This window comes from Cydia strobilella, chromosome 2, assembly GCF_947568885.1.
Source record: "Cydia strobilella chromosome 2, ilCydStro3.1, whole genome shotgun sequence".
Classification (NCBI taxonomy): domain Eukaryota; kingdom Metazoa; phylum Arthropoda; class Insecta; order Lepidoptera; family Tortricidae; genus Cydia; species Cydia strobilella.
This window is the reverse complement of record NC_086042.1, coordinates 726,961-749,650: the sequence shown is the minus strand read 5'-3', so window position 1 is coordinate 749,650 and position 22,690 is coordinate 726,961. Positions and strand designations below refer to the sequence as shown.

The window sequence follows — 22,690 nt, the reverse complement described above, 5'->3', positions numbered from 1 at the left end:
TTAAATATTAAATAACTTAATCGTATTGTTATAATGTTTGACTTTAATTTGTTAGTATAGACACAAATAAAAAAATCTTCCAAATAGCTTAAGTACGAGTAATGACGGAGTTGTGAGGTACAACAGTGCCACTAGTGAGTTAAAACGTGTCTAAGAACCGTGTCAGCAGAGTAATTTTCAAAACCGCACTTAAATCGATTCATCAGTGGATCTGCGACGCCACAGGCACACAAACTTATTAGCCCCTCTGTCTCCCTCGGAAGTTAAAAAAATATATTTTTCAATAAATCTTCTTGAATTATAATAGGAAAATTGAGATGCACAAAGCTGAACATCCAATTACAGATCTTTTTATAGCAGCTTCCGGAATACGTGATGAAAAAGGGGGGTAATCAGGGTGAGAGGGGGTGAACGGGGTGATCGAATTTCAATTAGCGAGCCCCGCAGACTACATCCGGTTTTGCATGCACGAGGATTGTCTATTATTTGCTCACAGATTAAATGGGAAAATTGCAGATTTATTAAAAAATGTAAAGGCATTTTTCGTTCTATTACAATTGGAATACGACTACATAACTACTGTAATCCGCTGCTTCTTTGCATTAACTTCAGCTGAAAATCTTGTTTGCGATTTGCGAAGTCGTGCTTCGTGCTTTCGAGCTTGACATTCCATTACATTTTAAAATTGGCTGGCTTGGAGCTTAGGGATTTAATTTAAGATTTTCTTTTCAAGCTAACATTTTTATTAAGCTCTTTAGCTGCTTTTTAGAGGGATTCCCTCAGACACTTTTACAAGGTTTCAAGTTTATTAAATTAGAAAGCACATTAAGAACAAGTTTGGGAACAAATCAAATTATTTTATTAAATATTTTTGATTTGTGTTTTTTAAGTAGTCACACTACTATATATAAATTAAAAACTGTAATAGATGTCATAAAGAAAAAGTGACGAAGCCCTCCAGTGGTGAAGGCCGGATTCGAACCGGCGTCTTTAGCTATCGCGGCTAACGCCATGAACCCCTAGGCCATCCCGCCAAAGCGGTGCCCGTCCGAATTTCTCGACTATATGCCATCTTAGTAAGACTAGGCGTCTTTGACCAGCTCTAAGGGCAAGCACTTCACTCACTTTCACTCACTCACCACTTCACTCACTCACTCACTCACTTTCACTCACTTACTCACTTTTTCACTTTTTTTTGTCACTTTTTCTTTAATATATGACATCTATTACAGTTTTTAAGCACATTAAGATTAAAATATAAGTAAATAGGGATTCCACTGCAGCGAAACCAACTGTAAAGAACGTCAAGTTAACTAGGTAGTTTGTGTAAACGAAAAACTTGAGCCAACACATAGCAATGTAAATAGTTAATGAACCACATTTTTGACGATGAATGAAACGCATGCGTAATTTATAAAAGTACAATAAGCGCCACTTGCACCATCACTAACCCTGGGTTAAGAGGTTAAACCGTTAACCCAGTGTCTAATTATACTGTTAACCAGGTTAACTCCAGGTTTAATCAGTTAACCCCGGGTTAGTGGAATCGTGTAAGTGGCCCTAAGTTTGCAAACTTATGAAAGTAGGTATAGAATTATCACGAAAAGTAACCCTTTTCCATTTGAAATCGATTGCAGAGCGGGCAGCCTGGAATAGACCCAAAGAAATTTCAATACCGACCCTTATCAATGCCAATATGGTAAGATATGTTATCCTCACAGGGTTTGAGAGCTAGCCCCGGAAAAAGTTATACAATTAATAGAGCAACGAAAAATTATTTTAGAAAAATCTCATGAAAAAGAATCTCACTTTAGACAAACTACCTAGTTAACTTTACCGTTCTTTACAGTTGGTTTCGCTGCAGTGGAATCCCTATTTACTTATATTTTAATCTTAATGTGCTTAAAAACTGTAATAGATGTCATATATTAAAGAAAAAGTGACAAAAAAAAAAGTGAAAAAGTGAGTAAGTGAGTGAAAGTGAGTGAGTGAGTGAGTGAGTGAAGTGGTGAGTGAGTGAGTGAAAGTGAGTAAATCTCACTCATACGGACAAAATGGAAATTCTTTAGCATTCATACAAAACGTTATATCGCCCTTTACTCGATTATTATATAGGAAATGGCAACAAAATGGAGATAAATTTATAATTTAGGTTTCTGTGCTTTAATATTCTTAGTTCAGCAGCTCCAATTTGGGAGACGCCTGTTCGATTCAAGTCAGATTATATCCGCCGATATTATCTGACTAATTAGGACAGACATAGCTTTTCAATGAAGTCAGTTGGGACAAATGAAGCAAGTGCATCCGTGGGAAACTGTGCCTATTCTATAATGTGTAATAGCGTAACGTTAGATACTAAAGCCACTCCTTTACACTTTCACTTCACCTTTGGAAGATGTTTGAATCATTATATGTGACATTTTCAACCAAAAGGTACCACATTGTCGCTTGTTGATAAGGTTGATTTCTAATTGAAGCTATATGGAAATAGCGCCTTACTGACAAGCGACAATAAGTACCCTTTTGGTTGAAAATGGAACTGTCCGTGAATAGATACTGTCCGCAATTTTGTACGCGTAAATAAAGTTTAACTGAATGCTAAAGTATTTTATCCTGCCCTTTAGTTATTTAAATGTATTGAGGTCTACCTTTAATAATGAACTAGGAATCCGAGTCGTCCTCGAGTTTGGTCCTGTCACCGACCCAATCAGGTCAATCATCATAGGAGTGGCATTAGAACTTTAAAAACCGGATCTTGTTTGTTATTGATTTGACACTACTCGCAGTCTCGTTCGCACTAATATTAGACCGAAAGCCAACAACAGATGTTGACCAAACCTCTCAGGCCCTAGCCATAGCCCTCAAATTAGTTAAGTGTGTATCAAAAAGACTCGAATACGTCAGCTGCTACATTGATGGATTGAGAGTAGCCACCAAATTAAAATAACTTGTTGTTTCTTCCCAATTCATAATTTATAAAATGGTTGCTAATATTATTTAATATTTAAAAGAATAAAAATCCGGCCAAGTGCGAGTCGGACTCGGGTACGAAGGGTTCCGTACCATTACGCAAAAAACGGCAAAAAAAACACGTTTGTTGTATTGGGGCGCCCCTTAAATATTTATTTTATTCTGTTTTTAGTATTTGTTGTTATAGCGGCAATAGAAATACATCTTCTGTAAAAAATTTCAACTGTCTAGCTATCACGGTTCATGAGATACAGCCTGGTGACAGACGGACAGACAGACAGACAGCGAAGTCCTAACCGTAAAAATAGCGTAGTTTGCCCTCTGGGTTGGAAGGTCAGATGGCAGTCGCTTTCGTAAAAACTAGTGCCTATTCCAATGCTTGGGATTAGTTGCCAAGCGCACCCTAGGCTCCCATGAGCCGTGGCAAAATGCCGGGACAACGCGAGAAAGAGATTTAAAAGAATAGAAAAATATCTGCTGATTCTAAGATTACATTAGTTAGTTAATTACAATAATTTAAGATTTAATATATACGCTAGATGACGCAAATACCACGATTTGTATTGAAACCAAGCGTGCCGACTTTTACATACAAAATTTACGCATAATATAATTTTAAAATTATTTATCTGTGATAGGAAATATGTTCTTGCCTTTGGGTGCTCGCAATTTTTGGGCTGTTGCAGTTAATTATCACGCAACGAAGCATTTTTTAAGTTTTCACGGACGTCCGGCTGCAACAACTGACGCGCGTGGACTGTAAAGAGCGACGGTCAACCTCGACGCTTGGTCAGGGTTCGGACACGGGAAGTAGATGCATTTGCTTCTTCTATGGTATTTATTTCTGTGGCTTAGCTCGAAGTCTTTATATTAAATATGTATTAGAGTAACATCGGATCAATATTCTATTTAAAGATTTCGAACGCCACTCATAGAGCACGTGCCATCACGGACCCATTAAGTTTGCGACATCCGAGGTAATGGCGACCGCCGGGGACGCACGATCAGCTTCAGCTAATATGACTAAATTATTGTTATTGTCGGTAAGCAAGGCTGGATTAGATATTTGTAAGTCTAACCAAAAACTAGAAATTTAGTTATTTGATCATGCGTTTTTTTATTTATTTTTTAAATGAATTTGTCATTCTGCAATCTATCCATCTCCATCAACATCATATTCACGTACTAGGGTCAGATGACCATGCATAAAATAAAGCACCAAAAGATTAATAGAGAAATGTAGACAGCAGTTATTTTTAGATACAATTTCTATTTTAAAACCTGTATAAAACTATAAAGAGTAGGTAATATGATTGTGACGTCACATGCTAGTGTTTCATATAAATTTTAAAGTAGAAAAATCGTTTTGACAGTTCGAAATAGGAAACTAATTTTTTAACATTTCCTTTTATATGTATGCTATTTAGTTTTTAGGGTTCCGTACCCAAAGGGTAAAAACGGGTTACTAAGACTCCGCTGTCCGTCTGTCTGTCCGTCTGTTGGTATGGGTATTATCCTTTTCGAAAACGAAATTTTCCTGAAAATCTGTCCTATTTTTGGAAACTTTCTGTTACTTGCACATTTGTAGTTTTTACTTGTTTTCCCTGCACAGTCGGCTATTTTAAATATTCCCCGCACGTTCGAATTCAAACAGATCGAAGCTCCCAGAATAATCCAGACATCCTGACGTCACTTTAAACTGAGAGAAAGGCAACAGCAAATTCGATTGCGCTTATTGGCTTGGGAGTCTGAAGTGCTTCTGCGGAGTAACTTTTTCTTGAGATACTGAACGAAAACGAAGCTTTTGCATGTAATTTAAAACTTTGGTTTTACTGGAAAATGTCAGGAGAACGATTCAAATTAAGCAACTTGTTACGGTTTTGATACGACCTTGACGATTCGCTGGCTCAATATTACAAGGTTCTATGTTACATTTTCGAGATAGTTGAAAATCGACTTAATGTCACAATGATAATGTTCAAATTTCAGTTCGATAAAAGCACAGAATAAGTAATAGTATTATCATATAGAACGGCCACGCACCGCCCCGCCCCGACTCGAATTACCTCGCCCCGCGACAGCAGATTGACGGCCGTTTGCCGGCCGCTCAGTACTATTTTTAAGCAACTTACACTATGACGCATGTCGCGTGTACAGACGTGCCGTTCACACATAGAAACGCAAGTGATTTTTGATGTATAGCGTGTCCGCCCTGTGATAAAAGTTAAACATGACCCTGTAATATTGGGACAGCGGATAGTCTTGGTGATTGGCGCGCACGACTTTCACTTCATGTATGCACAAATCAGTGTGAGTAATATTCAAGGTCGTATCAAACTAAGATCAAATTCGTAACAAGTTGACGTTCACGTTAAACGTTAATGAATCACAGAAGGTTCACAGACGGATAAAAAAAAGTAAATTTAATAGAATATTTCAGCCGTGTTCTGATAATAGAAACACTTTCGCATCTATTACATTAATACATTTAATACATTTTTTTATCTTATCGTCGAGAGGATGGAACCTGGAGACTCCGCAATAACCAGGAGATTGAAGATCTGGTGTCCGAGCCGAACAACATTAGAGAAACGAAAGCCGCCAGGCTCCGATAGCTCGGGCACGTAGTCCGGATGGGAGAAGATCGCGCAGTCTGGAGGACGTACTCTGGAGTACCAAGTGGCAGAAGACCGTCTGGACGCCCTAGGTACCGCTGGAGAGACGAAGTGCAGAAAGACCTCAACGAACTCGGCGCCGTCGACTGGACAGAAACGGCTTTGGACAGAGTAGCATGGCGGTCTTTGGTGTCGGAGGTCAAGATCCACTTCGGGTCGTCGCGCCACAGCAGTAAGTAAGTAAGTTATCGCTTATAACAACTTGTACTGACGATGGTGACTCACTACAGCTCGTAGATAAATGAGATGGCCAGGGCCATCAGCATGAAGGGAAATCCCAGGATCATGAAAGACCAGCTGGTTTTGATGATGGTCACTCATCACAACCTACGAGTTAAGCTACGGCCATCTATGGATGGAAGGGATTGGCAACGCCATCGGCGTCGAGAGGAAGACAGCTTGAGATGATGTTCAGTCACCTCGAGGGAATGGTCCTCATGAATCTAGAGGATCCCACCAGGAGGATACTAATAAAAGACCATCTAGCACTGATGATGATCACTTACCACAAGCCGTAGATGGAGGGGATGGTGAGAGCCATCAGGGTGGAAAGAAAGCCGACCACCAGGATGCTCGCCCGCATCACCCAGATGATCTCCATTTCGGATGCGTTTTGACGGAAGATCAGCTTGTAAACGTTCCTGGCAACAAATTACACCATTAGTAATAAATAAGTACTTAATATGTAGTTATTAGACATTATAAAAACGACTGACAAAATATAGAGAAAAGCACGAATACAAACCTTAAATCTTTGGACAACAAGAAAGTCGATATACTTATCGTACGGGTAAGTTAACTGAACATAACCTTCATGCTTTCATCTCATCGGCTACGCTTGCGCCCGTCATGATCTTGGACAGTGAGTGTCATAGTTGACAGAGATTTAAGGAAATCGTCGACATACTATGACTCACCTGGCAAACATACTAGAAGCGCTCAGCACACTAGAGTCAGCCGAGGACATGACGGCAGCCGAAACGGCTCCTAGTCCGAAGAAGGACACGATGTCCGGCGTCAGATACTGCAGGACAAGAGGTAAGATCATGGACGTCTGGTCTGATGTCAGCTCGCCGTCGGCGGTCAGGTCCCCCTTGAAACCGGTCTCGTTCCATGCTGAAAGGAAGGTTTTTGTTGAACAAACTGTCAATATATACCAAAAAAATTGCAACTATGTATGTAATTATGTAAGTATGATCTTACATCTTAGAAGTGTCAAAGAAAAATAATGCATTGAAGCACAATCATTTATATCTCGGCAAATCATTATTTTGTGAATATTTAATTTATGATGAGCTGAATAAGAGCAAATGGTACGCGTCGGAAAAAAAAATACAAACCAGTTTTCTGAAACAAGAGAATAATAAATAAGGCGGTACATAACTAAATGATAAAGCTCACATAGGCTTTACAAGGGACTCATCATAATAATGGACTAGTATCCAGGCTTCGTTAGAAAGATAACACCGCCTGCCTCGCGGCTATACAAAAAGGCTGTATTCCATAAAATAAACTGTATTTTACGTATAGTTTTTAAGCCATTTACCGACATTAATAAATGCCCTTCATGTCCAGACTTGTTCGAAAAAAGAAATGTTACAACGGAGAACATTTTTCAGCGTGTATCTAGGGCACCTAAATATTCGGCTTGCGCACAAATAGGTTAGTTGTTATTTTTACTAAAAGCAAAATATTTTGGTGGAGGCTTTGGAGATAGCTGCGAGCACTCAGGATTCGTTTGACCTGTTGTTGTCCAATGATTATGTTCTGTTCAAGCAAACTCTTATTTAGTATTTGCAACAGCAAGAAACCCACATATTTGCATGATAAGATGGTCTTCTACCAGCGTCGTATTAGACGTGTACCCCGACTGGTTTGCCCAAGGCACAATACCGCTGCATTTCGTGGCAGTTTTCGTTATGCTGCCACGAAATGCTGGAACAACCTTCCACCTCCTATTTGGGAGAGCATGACTGTTAGTAGGTTCAAGTCTAAACTGAAAACACACCTAATAGCTCAACAAGGTATTGCTGCCTAAGGGCATCATTCTACATAGCTCCAGTTTCTAAATATTACTAACCCCCAAGTCTATTTCTAGTTACCGCAATATAATGAATTTATATGTATAATACGTGTACCTTTGCTGTAATATACAAGTATTTATATTTCATATTTACTATTGACAAATGTTTATTTATTTATTATTACCTGACACACAAGTCGCGCAGTATGCCGTTCCGCACACCTCCTCTCCTCCTGGCTCCACAGAAAACCAGCGCCGTTGACAACGCTTAGTCGTGCCAACTGCATTGCTGAGTGGAGACCATTTCAGCCTCACATCCTTATCTGTTAGTTTTGTATTTTTCACCTTTGTTTTTTTTCTTTCTTGTTGTTGTTAATGTATCTTTGTAATGTAATAATGATGTGTTGCCTGAATAAATATTATTCTATTCTATTCTATTCTATTCAAACTTACTTTGGCGATGGCTCCAATGAGGACGGACGGAATGGCCATAAAGACGCAATGTATAGTTTCCAAGTAGGAGATCGACTTGCTGGACTAGGAGAAGTAGATAAGTGCCTTGGGCAATCTGCTACTCAACATGACTAACCTGTAGTGACGGCTACAATGAGAACGGACAGCATGGCCATGAAGATACAACCTTTAGCTTCCCCTTAGCTTTAGAATATTCTCAGAAAGGCGGATCAGTGGCCCGATCAATGTTACTTCTCAACAAGACTAACCTGTAGCTTTGGCGATGGCTCCAATGAGAACGGGTGGGATTGCCATGAAGATGCAACCGATGGCCGCCACGTAGGAGAGGATCTGCGCTCGCCCCGCCGTCTTACTGCTCAGCACGCGTTGGAAATATACCTGTCACAGGATATTAAAACATATTTATACCATATATACTACTTTATTTTCGACAATTTTTTTATCAAGCCGAAATGTCTGCGAGCGATACTACAAATTTTTATATTAAAGGAAAAAGGACGACGTTCACATGATCATAGTCATGGTCATGGTCGACATATATTACCGACGTTTCACAGTATTCTCGGTAATCTATAATCATTTTATTTTTCTCTTTTTGGACTTTAGACGGTAGTTTTCGTAATTTTGGATAAGTTTAAGAGTATTTGATGGTCAACACAAGGATAAAATAGTGTAGGTGTAGGTGGACAAATTCTAAAGTCATTTTGTGTCCAAAATATAAATGTGTGATGCAAATTGTAATATTTTATTAGGGTTTTAAATACCGCAATATTATTACTTAGATTACTAGCATCAGTAGATTTTCGAGTTTTATTAAATGCCATTTAGGCTAGAAAACTGCAAATGACATCTGCGTCATTCGTAAGCCATAATGTACCTACCGATACACAAATAAAAGGAAAAAGGAAATAATTTGAACAAACAGAACAGCTCACCTGCCACGGAATCCCTCCAAAAATCAGCAACAGCCCGTAATCTATATAAAACCAGTAGTATTTCTTGTCAATATGCCCTATCCAGTCCACGTCCATTCCCCCCAGTGGTTTGACGTAGTCGTTGGCCCAGGCGAAGGGGATGCACATCCACAGGCCTAGGAAGATGCAGAACAGCTGGATGACGTCCGTGTAGGCGACGGAGTAGAGGCCGCCGAAGAGGGTGTAGAAGACGGCCACGCACGCGCTGAAGATGACGGATGTGCGGTGGTCCATGTCGATGATTACAGCGAGGGTGGCACCTGAGGGAGATAAAGGTAGGTTAGCAATACTTCTGTTTATTAGAAAATCTCTCCTCATTCTTTTCCTTCTTCTTAAAACTTCTATGGTTGACTCGCAGAGAATGAGCAAACGTAGATGATTAATTGTGTACTAAACAGACTGCTAATGATACGCCTCCGCTTTAGGTAAACAAAAAAAGTGATACCATGGAAAGATTAGCCGAGATCTAAAAGCTTCGATAGGTACTTTCGGTAGTCAGTCGCTCAGAGCAACTCAACACGTATTAACAACTAAAAAGATTGCCGGTTCGAATTTCGTTCGAGACGGTGATTGTTTATATTTTTGTAAATAATAAAAGTTGATTATTTAGTATCAGTGTTTAAGGATATGAATCTTAATTTTTTTAATCTGCTGTAAAGGATGAAGAACAGCAGAAGGCATATTTAGAAACGTTCAATATGGTACTAATGAGGTAAACCCACTCAATCGGGAATGAGGGCTAACGCGTATGAATTCGCCGCTAGGGGCGCTAGTGTAGATGGTGGTATTTTCAATAGTTTGAAATGTCGAATGTCACTTGTCACTTCAATGACTGACAGCTGTTCTTTAGTCTTTTGGACCACCATCAACAGAGGCGCCAAGTGGTGAGCAAAAAAACGATAGCCCTCATTGCTCGGACATTTTAAAAAGGCTAAATCGATGGACCCAAATGTTTGGTCCGAAACTGCATGTAGGTTTTGTCTAGCTATGTTATGTTGTTTCTTATTATCTATACCAACTAAGTACCTTCTATAGACATTACATTACTAGATAAACAATCTGCGTTCGTATATAAACCTAATTTCTAAAACACAAAAGAACGTCACTCGCTTGGGACCTTTTCTCATTAGGTACTAGATACTATTATTGTAGTAAGTAAATTAACCTTACACAAGCACATAATTTTATTGCTAGTTATTACATTACCCATACGAGACGTTTTCAGAATATTAATTTTCAGCAAGTATACTATGTTATCAGCTGGTTATGAGTCCCCTGGGTCTTCTAAATTTACCAAATAAGATTACATCGATCTTATAGGACCCAATACAGATTTAAACATATATATATATATATATATGAATCTATATAGCAACACAACACACGTAGATCACCATATTTTAGAATTTCACTTTAAACCCTAATTTTAACTGACAAAATTGGCACCATTTAAGGGCTTCTCACAGAATAAGATAATTCTCACAGAATAAAATATTATTATTACCCGACGGCGAGATGTATAAGGTAAGGTAAGTTATAGGATAGTATAGTAAGTTTAACACGCGACCGCGCGAAGTATAAAAAAAAAGTGTTTACCAGTCTACATAGGTATAGTTTCTTTTTTTAAGTCCTAAAAGTCGTATTTATCTCTCTCAGTGTAAAAACATTCCAATTTCACCTAGCTCAACATTAAGTAAATGGAACCTCCCGAAACTTTCCTGATGTTTCACTATCCTAATAAATTTCGAACACGGAAAAGTTGTATAGGTCGCCGCACACACACAGCTCACGTTCGTAGTGGTGTTAAATGTATTACATTTGTGACATAAGAGAGTTTTCACATTGTCCGATCCGAAAAAATATGATAGATTATTTTCCGCTATTGTATATAAAAAATCCTGGTAAAATACCTTACTAATACTTTTTTTGTCTAATTACAAATATTAAAGCACTCGCTCATTGTAAATAATACCCACAAAACAAAACGGCGAGGTTGAATGCAACTGTTAATAGGAATGGCAAAGGCTGAATTATTTTCTTTTGTCTTTTTCATAAACAGATTTTTCCACGTTGCTCACAATGCCCACCAATTTAATTAAAACGGTTTTCAAACCTTGTTTTGATTATTAGATTTGGTGGGCAACAACAATACAAATACCGAAACTGAACTCATTCAATTTTCATTTAATCACCATGTACAAATAATGAATATATTTTGCATGAACCAACAAATTAAATATTCCTAAATTAACCTCCTCTATGTAAATGCTTACATAAAGCTCATTAGCAAGAAAGCTCTATACTTAGCGGGTGCCATTAAGACCCTGTTAATAATTCACAAGTTAGTTTCTCAGCGTTTTACATAAAATATTAAGTAAGTATATCAGGTAAGGTCGTATCATGACCACATTAATAGTACATTATGATACAAGTGTGCTAAGTTGGTCACTACACACGAGGCGATATTGTGCGCGCGAGCTGTAAGCGAGCGCGCAATAAGAAAGCCGATGTGTGTAATGACCAATTCACACGCGTTTCATACGACGTTTTTCAACACACTTGCGAGAAAAAAAAGAAAATAGTTAAAACAGTTAGTATTGTGTATTGCGGGCGGGCCGGCCGGGCCCGGGCCGCGCACCGCGCAGGCGGTCGGGCGCGCCGGTGCCCGCCAGTCCGACCAATTAAAGAAGGCTCCCTTTCCATGCATATTATTAGCAATCAGTTACCTTCTTAACTCAGTCGGATAATATAATGAAAAAGCACAAGTGGAATAATACACTGAAAGAGCACGCGTGTTTAATATCTAGGATTATGAGCCAAAAATCGGTGGAATAAAAACGTCGTTTTGAGCAAGTGTGTTGAAAATATACTTTAACACACAGTTCAATCAGAATATGTCTCTGGAGGGAGGAAATTTTTCAGAACCCGCAGTGAGTCAAATTAGGTAGGTTCATCTTCGAATAGCAGCCCTCAATCATATATATTGAGGATGGAAAAATTTACCCCATTTCACACAGCGTTGTACTCACCCCGCGTGGCAACCTTAACGGTAACATTAGAACTACATATTATCTTACACGACATTTCACCGAAACCACCCCAACCTGCTGGATTATTATAAGATTGTAGCTCGCAACTATTTCATTTTAGTTTTTCATTTATTTGACTAGCCTACATAATACACGCAACAATTTTTACAACCTCATTTAGTCAGCGTGTTTTAAACAAGCCCTATTAGCAAAGATAGATATAACTCCGTAATAGATGGATACAGTCTAAGGAAAAAACGTGCCTCGAAAATCACGAAAATTTGATTCTCGATCAGATGGCGCCACTAGTTTTGGCCTACACTCGTATAGAGGGCGTTGACTGTTTCGTTTGTTATTTATAATTTTAACGCATACCAGTGAAAGAACATGGGTCAAAATCATATAAAAACAATTAATGCAAATAAAAAAATCATTTATCCATATTTAAATACATTTTATCGTATTTTTATAAATATTTATTTTTAGTTTTAAAGTGTGTCGACAGATGGCAGTGAATTTACTGGGGTAACAAAATTTTGTATGACAGTACCGCTCTAGTATAAGTTACTCTATGCTATTAGGTATGTTGTTGTTGTGCCGTAACCTATATTCTGCTTTTTTTATTCCGTAGACTAAAATAACATTTCATGTGGTACTCAGAAATGTCATGTCTTACACATGAAACGTCATTTTAGTCTACGGAATAAAAAAACAGACCTTAGATGACAATCGTAATTTATTTTTATTTTTGTATCGTTTATATTTTGGGTTTGTTGATTTTGTGTAGTTGTTGATGTTTTTCTTTATGTGTGCTTTTAGGATTTTTTTTTATTAACAAACACCAATCGAAAAGTAAAAATGTTTTGTGATCGATCACATAGGTATGTCAACTAATGTCAAGTCGCGTGAACAATTCCATACATTATTTAAATTTGGATTGACGTTTTCTATCAACAATATTCTGTAATCGAAAAAACAAATGAAATTTAGATCCCGAATAATTAAAAACCTTTAAATTACTTTTAGAAGTCGGTAAAAAAAACTTGAAACAAGTTCCATATTGTTTCTGACAGTGAAGCGTCGTGTCAAAGGCCTTTGTGAGAGCCGCCGCGGGCCAACGCTACATAAAATAATGTTTCGTTTAGCCTCCTACTGGCTAATGGCGTTACGATGTCGATAGATTTAAATAATTATAATAAATGATAAATTGCAGGAAACCTAATCGGTAAATGCACTGAAACTAACCTTTAAAATTTAAAAGATTTCAATGCTTATAACTAACCAATCTAACCGTATTTTCTGATAAATTTTGCTCGTATGTTTACATTATATGTGCTTCTTGTGTAAGTATATCCTGATAGCCCAATATGTTGTATGACTTTTTTTCTCCAGGTAGATGTTATTGCCTCCGATAAAACTAAATAGCAAAAAGATGACTAGCGACATCTAAAACAATAAAGCACGCGACGTTGTCTTTACAACCCCATGGTTTGAACCCTATAGTTAGTTAGTTCTAGGCCTTTCATTTGTTTTAGATGGTTTAAGCAGCATCCTGGCATCCTAGTAACACCACTGTGTTCGTGGCTGTATAGCCCTATAGAATAATTAACTATTTCTCTGGTTTAACCTTTCGAATGTTGCCTTGGCTTATCATGAATTATTACATTGAATTTTACTACTAGGGAGGACAGATTTGTAACATAGCATATATCGTAAATATATCATTGTCTAAAGGGGCCCACTGACTATCAGTCCGCCGGACGATATCGGCCTGTCAGTTGTTCGGAACTGTCAAATTTTTGTTCTAACTGACAGGGCGATATCGTCCGGCGGACTGACAGTCAGTGGGCCCCTTTACGCAGATGTATTGTTACAATTATTGTATTTAACACAATGACAATAATACAGCTGTAATAATAAACATGGATTTAATTCTAAGGCCGCCCGTATCCGGAACGGGAGCCTTCATGTTCAGTTCCAATGTCCAACGGTTCATTGTTCAACGGTCGCCCGTATCCGAAGCGATTTTTAATTAAAAAAAAAATTACTAGGGAGGAAGCAGATTTTTTAATTAAAAAAAACCGGCCAAGTGCGAGTCGGACTCGCTCACCGAGGGTTCCGTACTTTTTAGTATTTGTTGTTATAGCGGCAACAGAAATACAACATCTGTGGAAATTTCAAATGTCTAGCTATCACGGTTCATGAGATACAGCCTGGTGACAGACAGACAGACGGACAGCGAAGTCTTAGTAATAGGGTCCCGTTTTTACCCTTAGGGTATACGGAACCCTAAAAAAACGACTAGGCAGGCAGCAGATTTAAGTACTTATATAATATTGTTTTCGGTTACCGCGATAGTTACTCATTAAATTCAATATGCGCGTTATAATCCGTTTTCATAGTTTTATTTCAGATTTAAAATAAAAAAATAAATAAAAATAAAAAAAAATTTTTTTTATTTATTTTCAGATAGCTGAGATCCATAAATTGTTAGTTACAAGACACTTATAAAACTACATTAGTAAACTACCTATTACATAAAAACATAAAAATACTTATTTCCTAGGTCATACGACATGAAGGTCCGTATATCGGCGGAGGATATCCGAGTCCCACCTTTCGGCAATCATTCTCAGGATTTCAGGATGTTCAGAGGGAGGTGATTAGTCGTAGAATACTACCTGCATATTTCTCATTCAGTCATCATTCATTTGTTCGTATTCATTACATCACGATTCGTCTGCGCTATACTTGGCCTCGGTCGATATCCGCCCTCTAGCGTATTTCCGACTCTTTACAGGCTATATTAGGGTGCATAATATATCAACCAATGTTCAACCCCATCGGTGCGATAATTGCCTTTTGAGGTAACTTTTTTGATGGCAGACAAAATTTTAACGGTATCAAAAATTGCGCGTAAAATGTTGATATGATGTGTCATGCGCGGTGATTGAGAATGTAAAACAGCTACAAATCAGAAACTCATTTAGTATTGATTATCATTTAGAAAAAATATTTATACATATGCGTGACCCAGAAATACCACGAATATTTATTTAAAATTTAGGGGACAACATTTAACATACACTCAGTCGTGTCGTAATGTTGAGACTCAAAGTCAAAGTCAAAATGTTTATTTGTAAAACATAGGTAAAACTGTTACAGTGGTGTATAAATTTATAAAATAGGTCTCACTATGTTTTGCCTTTTGGCGTACAAATTTTAAACATGTTCTTAAAATAACTTAACTAACAAGATAAATCTTAAAAATAAAAACATTAAAAATATTCCCAATCTTAAAACTCATTCAGATTAGAAAAATAAGTTTGTACCTAATTTAATTGGTTTTGTAAAAGTCTTATCTTTCTTTTTATCGACATTTTATGTCGTGTTACTTCTACTTGACTAAAAGTTGTACTTTTATTTTATTAGTAAAATAACAACATATTCCTGAGTGAAACCAACTGAAAATTGTTAATATCAATATCTCTTTTGAAAAATAATCCGCTTTTAAATACAAATCAGACGAAGACCCCCCTTGTGTATTGCTATTGAAATAATGAATACCTATATAAATGTTGAAAAATTACTCAGCGCCACTTGCACCATCCCACTAACTCAGGGTTAACTGGTTAAACCGTTAACCCAGTGTTAAATTGTACTGGTAATCATGGTATCTCCAGGTTAAACCGATTAACCCCGGGTTAGTGGGATGGTGCAAGCGGCGCTTAGTAGTTTAGACCTAAATTTATATAGGTACACGCAGCTTTAAGCAGTCCCCGAAGTTAGCGAGATGAAATGAATATCGGCCCCGTAGAAGTTATTTTAAGATGGCACCTAATCCTGCGCTGTCCGTTCCGTGTCACATTAAGTACTACTCTGTGCGACAACGGTCCTGACCAATCCCTCGCAGCTAGCGTTTGAATTAATCGGGGGGCCTTTCAAATCAACCCGCGCTACGAGAACAATGCATTTAGTAACAGTACCTTTGGTAAGCGAAGGATAAATCGAAACAAGTTGATTTTTCGCCTAGCAGGAAGGTACTTAACTATACTATATGTACACAACGAAATGGTAACGAGGATCGAACCGCATATAAAATAATTTGTAGAAGAATTATTTGAACGAACGTTTAATTTAAGTACGGCGCGCATATCAACTTAAAATCGGCTACAATTCACAAGACAAAACTTACCAGAACAAATGCAATTTCGATGTGTCAAAATCAAATAAATAGCAAGCCTTTTAATGGGCCTCTGGGCGATCAGAGGATAGGTGTATTATCCGTGAAATGCTAGTTCACAGTAACCTCTATCACTCGATATCCTGTTTGAAAACTAAAACGGAACAAAATAGATGATTCATTGTGACGGAATTCAAATAGCTTTCGATATATCTCTTGCTTTCCGTATCTCGTTGCATTTTGCGGGTTTTCGTCAATTTGGCGTCTAACGGATGTGCTGAGTGCGACAATGATTGTTATAAAGATCCGAAAATGGTGATACGCGAGAAAATGTCTCCGAGGAGTTATAGACGACACTTGGAGAAGTTTTGGAACAGCCGTTTTTCACCTTCAAACGGCTTTGGTAAAGATTTGTTTTCAGTTTAGATGATTTACCGTGGTGCTTATTCAAACGGAAAGTTTTAAAGAAAAACCGGCCAAGTGCGAGTGGGACTGTCGCACGAAGGGTTCCGTACCATTACGCAAAAAACGGCAAAAAAAATCACGTTTGTTCTATGGGAGCCCCACTTGAAAATTTATTTTATTCTGTTAAAGGGTAAAAACGGGACCCTGTTACTAAGACTCCGCTGTCTGTCTGTATGTCTGTCTGTCTGTCCGTCTCCGTCATACAACAAACGTGTTTTTTTGCCGTTTTTTGCGTAATGGTACGGAACCCTTCGTACGCGAGTCCGACTCGCACTTGGACGGTTATTTCTTGAAGGTAAAATGTCGTATCAATCCGAAAATACCTAAAACACACAATTTAGCTCCGGTTTCTAAGCCGCATAAAACAGCTACCAGAATTTCTAATAAATATAATAACGAGGTACCTAAATATAATATACAGTTTTCTTAGGTAGCTCATAGCTCTAAAATATAAACTAGTACCTACGCCCGTTAGATTCAAGCCGTAAACCCCTTTACTAACGAGTAGGTACAAGTACCTACCCCGACGCCAGAAGTGCCGTGAATCTTTAACCCCCTCCCCTCGTCCCAGACTTGACCTCTAGCGCCCCCAACAAAATGCATTGTCCAGCGAACTCTGTTATTGATGAAAAGAAAATATAGTGCACCTGAGAATATGAGATTTTTATTTGCCTACGGCGAATTGGTTGGTACAGCGACCTTTAGGGTATTTGAAATATTGGTTTTTAGATAAAGGATAATAGTAATTTGTATTATTGAGCGCTGGTGGCCTAGCGGTAAGAGCGTGCGACTTGCAATCCGGAGGTCGCGGGTTCAAACCCCGGCTCGTACCAATGAGTTTTTCGGAACTTATGTACGAAATATCATTTGATATTTACCAGTCGCTTTTCGGTGAAGGAAAACATCGTGAGGAAACCGGACTAATCCCGACAAGGCCTAGTTTCCCCTCTGGGTTGGACGGTCAGATGGCAGTCGCTTTCGTAAAAACTAGTGCCTACGCCAATTCTTGGGATTAGTTGCCAAGCGGACCCCAGGCTCCCATGGAGCCGTGGCAAAATACCGGGACAACGCGAGGAAGATGATGGTAATTTGTATTATAATTTTAGGAAAGTATTAAAATATAGCACATTTGAGTTAACTCTTAGAATAATGTTAGCTTTTTTTTTAGTTTCATTCAAACCTTATTGCTAGTGAAACAGCGGTATTGTCTTTGAGTCTTACATAAAGTTCAGGCCGCGTAGCCAACACGCCATCGCTAACGCTCCGTAGCGATCGAAACGCAACTGTCACTGTCGCACTAATATGGAAGAGTGATAGAGAGACACAAAGCGTTTCGTTGTCGAAGCGATAGCGATTGTCAGGTCTGTCTGTACATTGTTTATGTGATTAGAACTTATGCTTGGTAATGAATTTAGAAGCAATGTGAACATGATGCATGTAATTGCGTCGAAATATCGGGAGCTCACAAATAATACAAAAGGTAATCACGGTCTATATCCCGGTCAATATAAGTCTAGTGAAACTATCCGTGAATCATTCAAAACTCGAATTTAGAAGCACTTTTATAATAAAGATGATTAAATAAGAAGTTAAATTTATTTAAAATTTACTTAATGGTTCATGATATTTGCCGTTTTCAATCAAAAGTTACCACATTGTCGCTTGCCATAAGGACGCTCTGACCGTTTATTCGTATATAGATACAATCGAATTTCGTCCTTGTCGTAAGCGACAATGTGGTACCTTTTGATTAAAAACGTCACAGTCACCGTACCTATAAGATAAGACAAACAGTATGAGGATTTACCTTACCCCGGTGATACTCTTACCCCACCTTACCGTACAATAAATATATCCATACTTAATATTATAAATGGAAAAGTGTGTCTGTCTGTCTGTCTGTTACCTCTTCACGCTTAAACCGCTGAACCGATATAGTTGAAATTTGGTATAGAGATAGTTTGAGTCCCGGGGAAGGACATAGGGTAGTTTTTATCCCAGAAGTCATCCTTTAAGGGGGTGAAAAGGGGGTGAAAGTTTGTATGGGGAATCGATAAAAAGTAGATTGGATAAAAAATAAGCTACCTAAATTACTAACTCCGCGCAGACGAAGCCGCGGGCAAAAGCTAGTACATTATAAATGTTGTTAAAATGTTTATGACGAAGGTGATGCTCACACTTTCCCATACAATTTTCTTTCTTTCTCTTTTTTCTTAAGTTTCTAAGTAATATGTCTGTAAAAAGATCGCTCATTATCCTGATATTCTTTATAATTTATACCGAAGCGGGTAAAATCGGATAGTGACCAATAAAAGGATTAAGACAAGAATCTAATCGCGAAAAGATTTCATCTTAATTGCTTTGAGCAATTTTCTCGGCTGTTATAACAGGTTAATGAAGAGAAGCATCGATTAATCAACTAAGAAAACTTATTTTAAACAGATAAATATACTTCCTTGTGAAAAGATACTTCTAGAATGAAATTAGAAATTTTAGTAGTAGTAGTAGTAAACTCTTAATTGTACAAAGAGACATATTAAAAATAACATACAATAAAAATAACACAAATTTATTTACATACAAGATATATACAGTGGTACTACGTAAACGAAATTAATAACTAGCTTAAATCTAAAATAGGCCCTTGAGGCATTGTACCAAGGATGCTGGCGGCATTTCCCCGCTGTATCGCAATGCTGATACGTTGTGCGAGAAAGCCGCCACTCTTCCGTCACCAGTTACGTCAACCAGACGCTTCGCGATTTCTGCAAACAACTTATGCGCGCTGGGACCCCATGGACCTAGAGTTTCAAAAACAATAAGTAAGAAGTACAAAGACGAACTTATCCCTCTGACATTTACCTTTAAGGTACACCGTGTTCACACATCTTTGCGTTTTGTACATAATATAAGTTTGAAATCATATTTTTAGCGGGTCTATGTAAGTATTGCAAATAAACTTTGTTTACCTGTATTTCTGATGTTGACGCAGGTTACGTTGGTTTTGTTCGCGGGTGACCAAATAACATAATAGGGTATTTGACTACTAGTCAAATCAGCTTCTTTTTTCGAACTGTCAAAACGATTTTGCTACTATGGAATTTATATGAAACACTAGCATGTGACGTCACAATCAAATTACCTACTCTTTATAGTTTTTTACGAGTTTTAAAATAGAAATTGTGTCTAAAAGTAACTGCTGTCTACGTTTCTCTATTGATCTTCTGGTGCTTTATTTCATGCATGGTGTAAAATAATTTATTTTAAATACAGTCAAATACCCTATTAGTGTTACTTCGAAGTAACAAAGTGTGAATCGTCCGTCTGTCACTCTGTAGGAAGGAAGGTATGTAAATATATAAAATAAAAAAATAAAAAAACATTTATTTCGGACGATAATACAATCATATTTTGTTAGTTACAAATATACTTAAATTACTATGTTAGTACCTATTGTACCTAAACTAAGATGTTGGGAGGTCCAGTGCCTAATTAGTGCATTGTCCCATCTCTCTGCCACGACGGCCAGGAGACTGTGTAATACTGTGGAATATATGTCATGGAGTTTTCGCGTATCCACTCAAAGTACAAAGCAAAGAGCCCTCGTCACGAGTGGTGCTCTAATTACAAAGGATTGGGGCCCTTTGATTTTATTTAATAAAAACCTATAAAGGTGTGTTCGTAAAGCGATTTAGTGCCACCGCGATCTGCCACACAGCATCAATAAGGTTTAAGAATAAAAAAATAAAAATAAAAATTATAGGTCATTCTTACACAGATTGACTAAGTCCAACGGTAAGCCCAAGGAGGCTTGTGTTATGGGTACTCAGACAACGATATATATAATAATATATAAATACTTAAATACATAGAAAACACCCATGACTCAGGAACAAATATCTGTGCTCATCACACAAATAAATGCCCTTACCGAGATTCGAACCCAGGACCTTCGGCTTCACAGGCAGGGTCACTAGCCACTAGGCCAGACCGGTCGTCGAATTATCAGATAGCAGTCAATAATATTATAACTTCGGATAGGTTATAGGCGTTTTATAATTGAAGCGCTTAAATTGTACAAATTGTGATAAGTTGAGAAGGAGGCTGGCTCACCTGCCGGCCTAGCCAAGGTGACAATCGCTATCGCTTCGCCATCGAACCGCTTTGTGTCTCTCTATCTCTCTTCCATATTAGTGTGACAGTGACATTTGCGATTCGTTCGCTACGTAGCGTCAGCGATTGACATGTTGTCTACGGGGCCTGGGCTCTGCTGAAAGGAGCTGGAAGTAGCCGCTCAGGATCGCGATAAATGGAAAATTCTTCTGCAAGCCCTATAATATGTCTCTAATGAGGGATAACATGATTACATCATCATCAAATTGTACAAAATGTACTGTTGCTTTTTAGTCGCGCCGTGAAAGTTATAAACTGTGCACGTGCTAACGAGCACAAATAAATACTAACAAACTTATGTTCTACCAGTGTAACAAACATGAATTGTATGCGAAAATTAATCAACAACAAAAACCGGACAAGTGCGAGTCGGACTCGCCCACCGAGGGTTCCGTACTTTTCAGTATTTGTTGTTATAGCGGCAACAGAAATACATCTGTGAAAATTTCAACTTTCTAGCTATCACAGTTAATGAGATACAGCCTGGTGACAGACGGACGGACAGACGGACAGAGGAGTCTTAGTAATAGGGTTCCGTTTTTACCCTTTGGGTACGAAACCCTAAAAACAAATTAATTCATAGATAATGAAATAAATATGGAAGTATTTTTTGTACTCTTTATGTATGAGTATATTAAACCACCTATTGTCATATAATATCTTTGTTAACAGAGCGAACGATGGTACATATTTTCGTCGCACCAGTACTGATGGTAAAAACTGATTGGTTCCATCTGTCCACCTATCCATTAGGCTAATGAATCTAGATCGAGATGAACGTAGATATTGTCGCGTACTAAAAGCATCACTCTTCACTGATCATTGGTGAGCCTTATGCATTTGCAATATAGTTTACAAAGTATCTGTTTTAAAAATGTGAATGATGGTGCATAATTGAATTAAAACTATCGTGAGACATATTAACTTAACTAACTTAGCGGTTTCACTCACGTGTTTTTAGTCACTCGCGCGACATGTTTGTAATTACTGAAATAAATCATATATTGTAACAAATGAAAGTAATCTGTGTCTTCAAAATGCAAATTTGGCTATAAAGTTGCCGAGTTGATAGAAACAAATTAATTTATAAATCGATCAGTTTAGAAATATTAACTTATAGAAAAGTGAAAATAATAAAACGTCAAAATCAAAGTGCATTATACACCTACCTACACAAGAAGTTTTACCTTTTAATGAGAAATAACTTTTTGCCAAAAATAAAATTTTTGGTAGGTACAAGCTTTTATCGCTGACTATACTTTTATTTCCACAGGCAACTAATACTCGTCGAGACAATAGGGGATATTACTGCAATGTTCTGCCTCCAGAGTGCAGCACTAGCCTTTTTAGTAAACCATAGAGTAACTTATACATACTGTACCTTTAACAGGTTTTTGACAAGGTTTCAGAGATAATAATATATGACATTGATGCATCAAGGCGGTTTGTTTACAGAGGACCGACCGGGAAACGCAAATCCGAAATTTCGCTATCTGCCTTTTTATCGCTCGAATATGTAAGTGACAGAGATGTTAGATAACGAAATTTCTATTTTCTTGTTTCGCGATAGAACCTCAGATTGTGGTAGTGCCCCCTAGGCAGAGTTTCGCGTAATATTCCCTATTCTAGCAACCCCAAACACAATTTAGTTTGCGTTGCTCTATCACAGAGCTCCGTAGGCCACCTGTCTCCATCATCATATCAGCTCCGCGTCATCATAATAT

General features: G+C 37.9%; 1 protein-coding gene across 1 annotated transcript in view; it reads right to left on the bottom strand.

The window, feature by feature from the left end:
- LOC134755345 (high-affinity choline transporter 1) overlaps positions 1–22,690 on the bottom strand; it is a 62,176-nt gene that overhangs the window by 13,675 nt on the left and 25,811 nt on the right. The window contains exons 5-8 of the mRNA XM_063691870.1: positions 9,078–9,376; positions 8,391–8,520; positions 6,563–6,761; positions 6,152–6,286 (exon numbers count right to left, since the gene is read on the bottom strand). Of these exons, the coding sequence (XP_063547940.1) occupies positions 6,152–6,286; positions 6,563–6,761; positions 8,391–8,520; positions 9,078–9,376 (763 nt within the window). The remainder of the gene's footprint in view (positions 1–6,151; positions 6,287–6,562; positions 6,762–8,390; positions 8,521–9,077; positions 9,377–22,690) is intronic.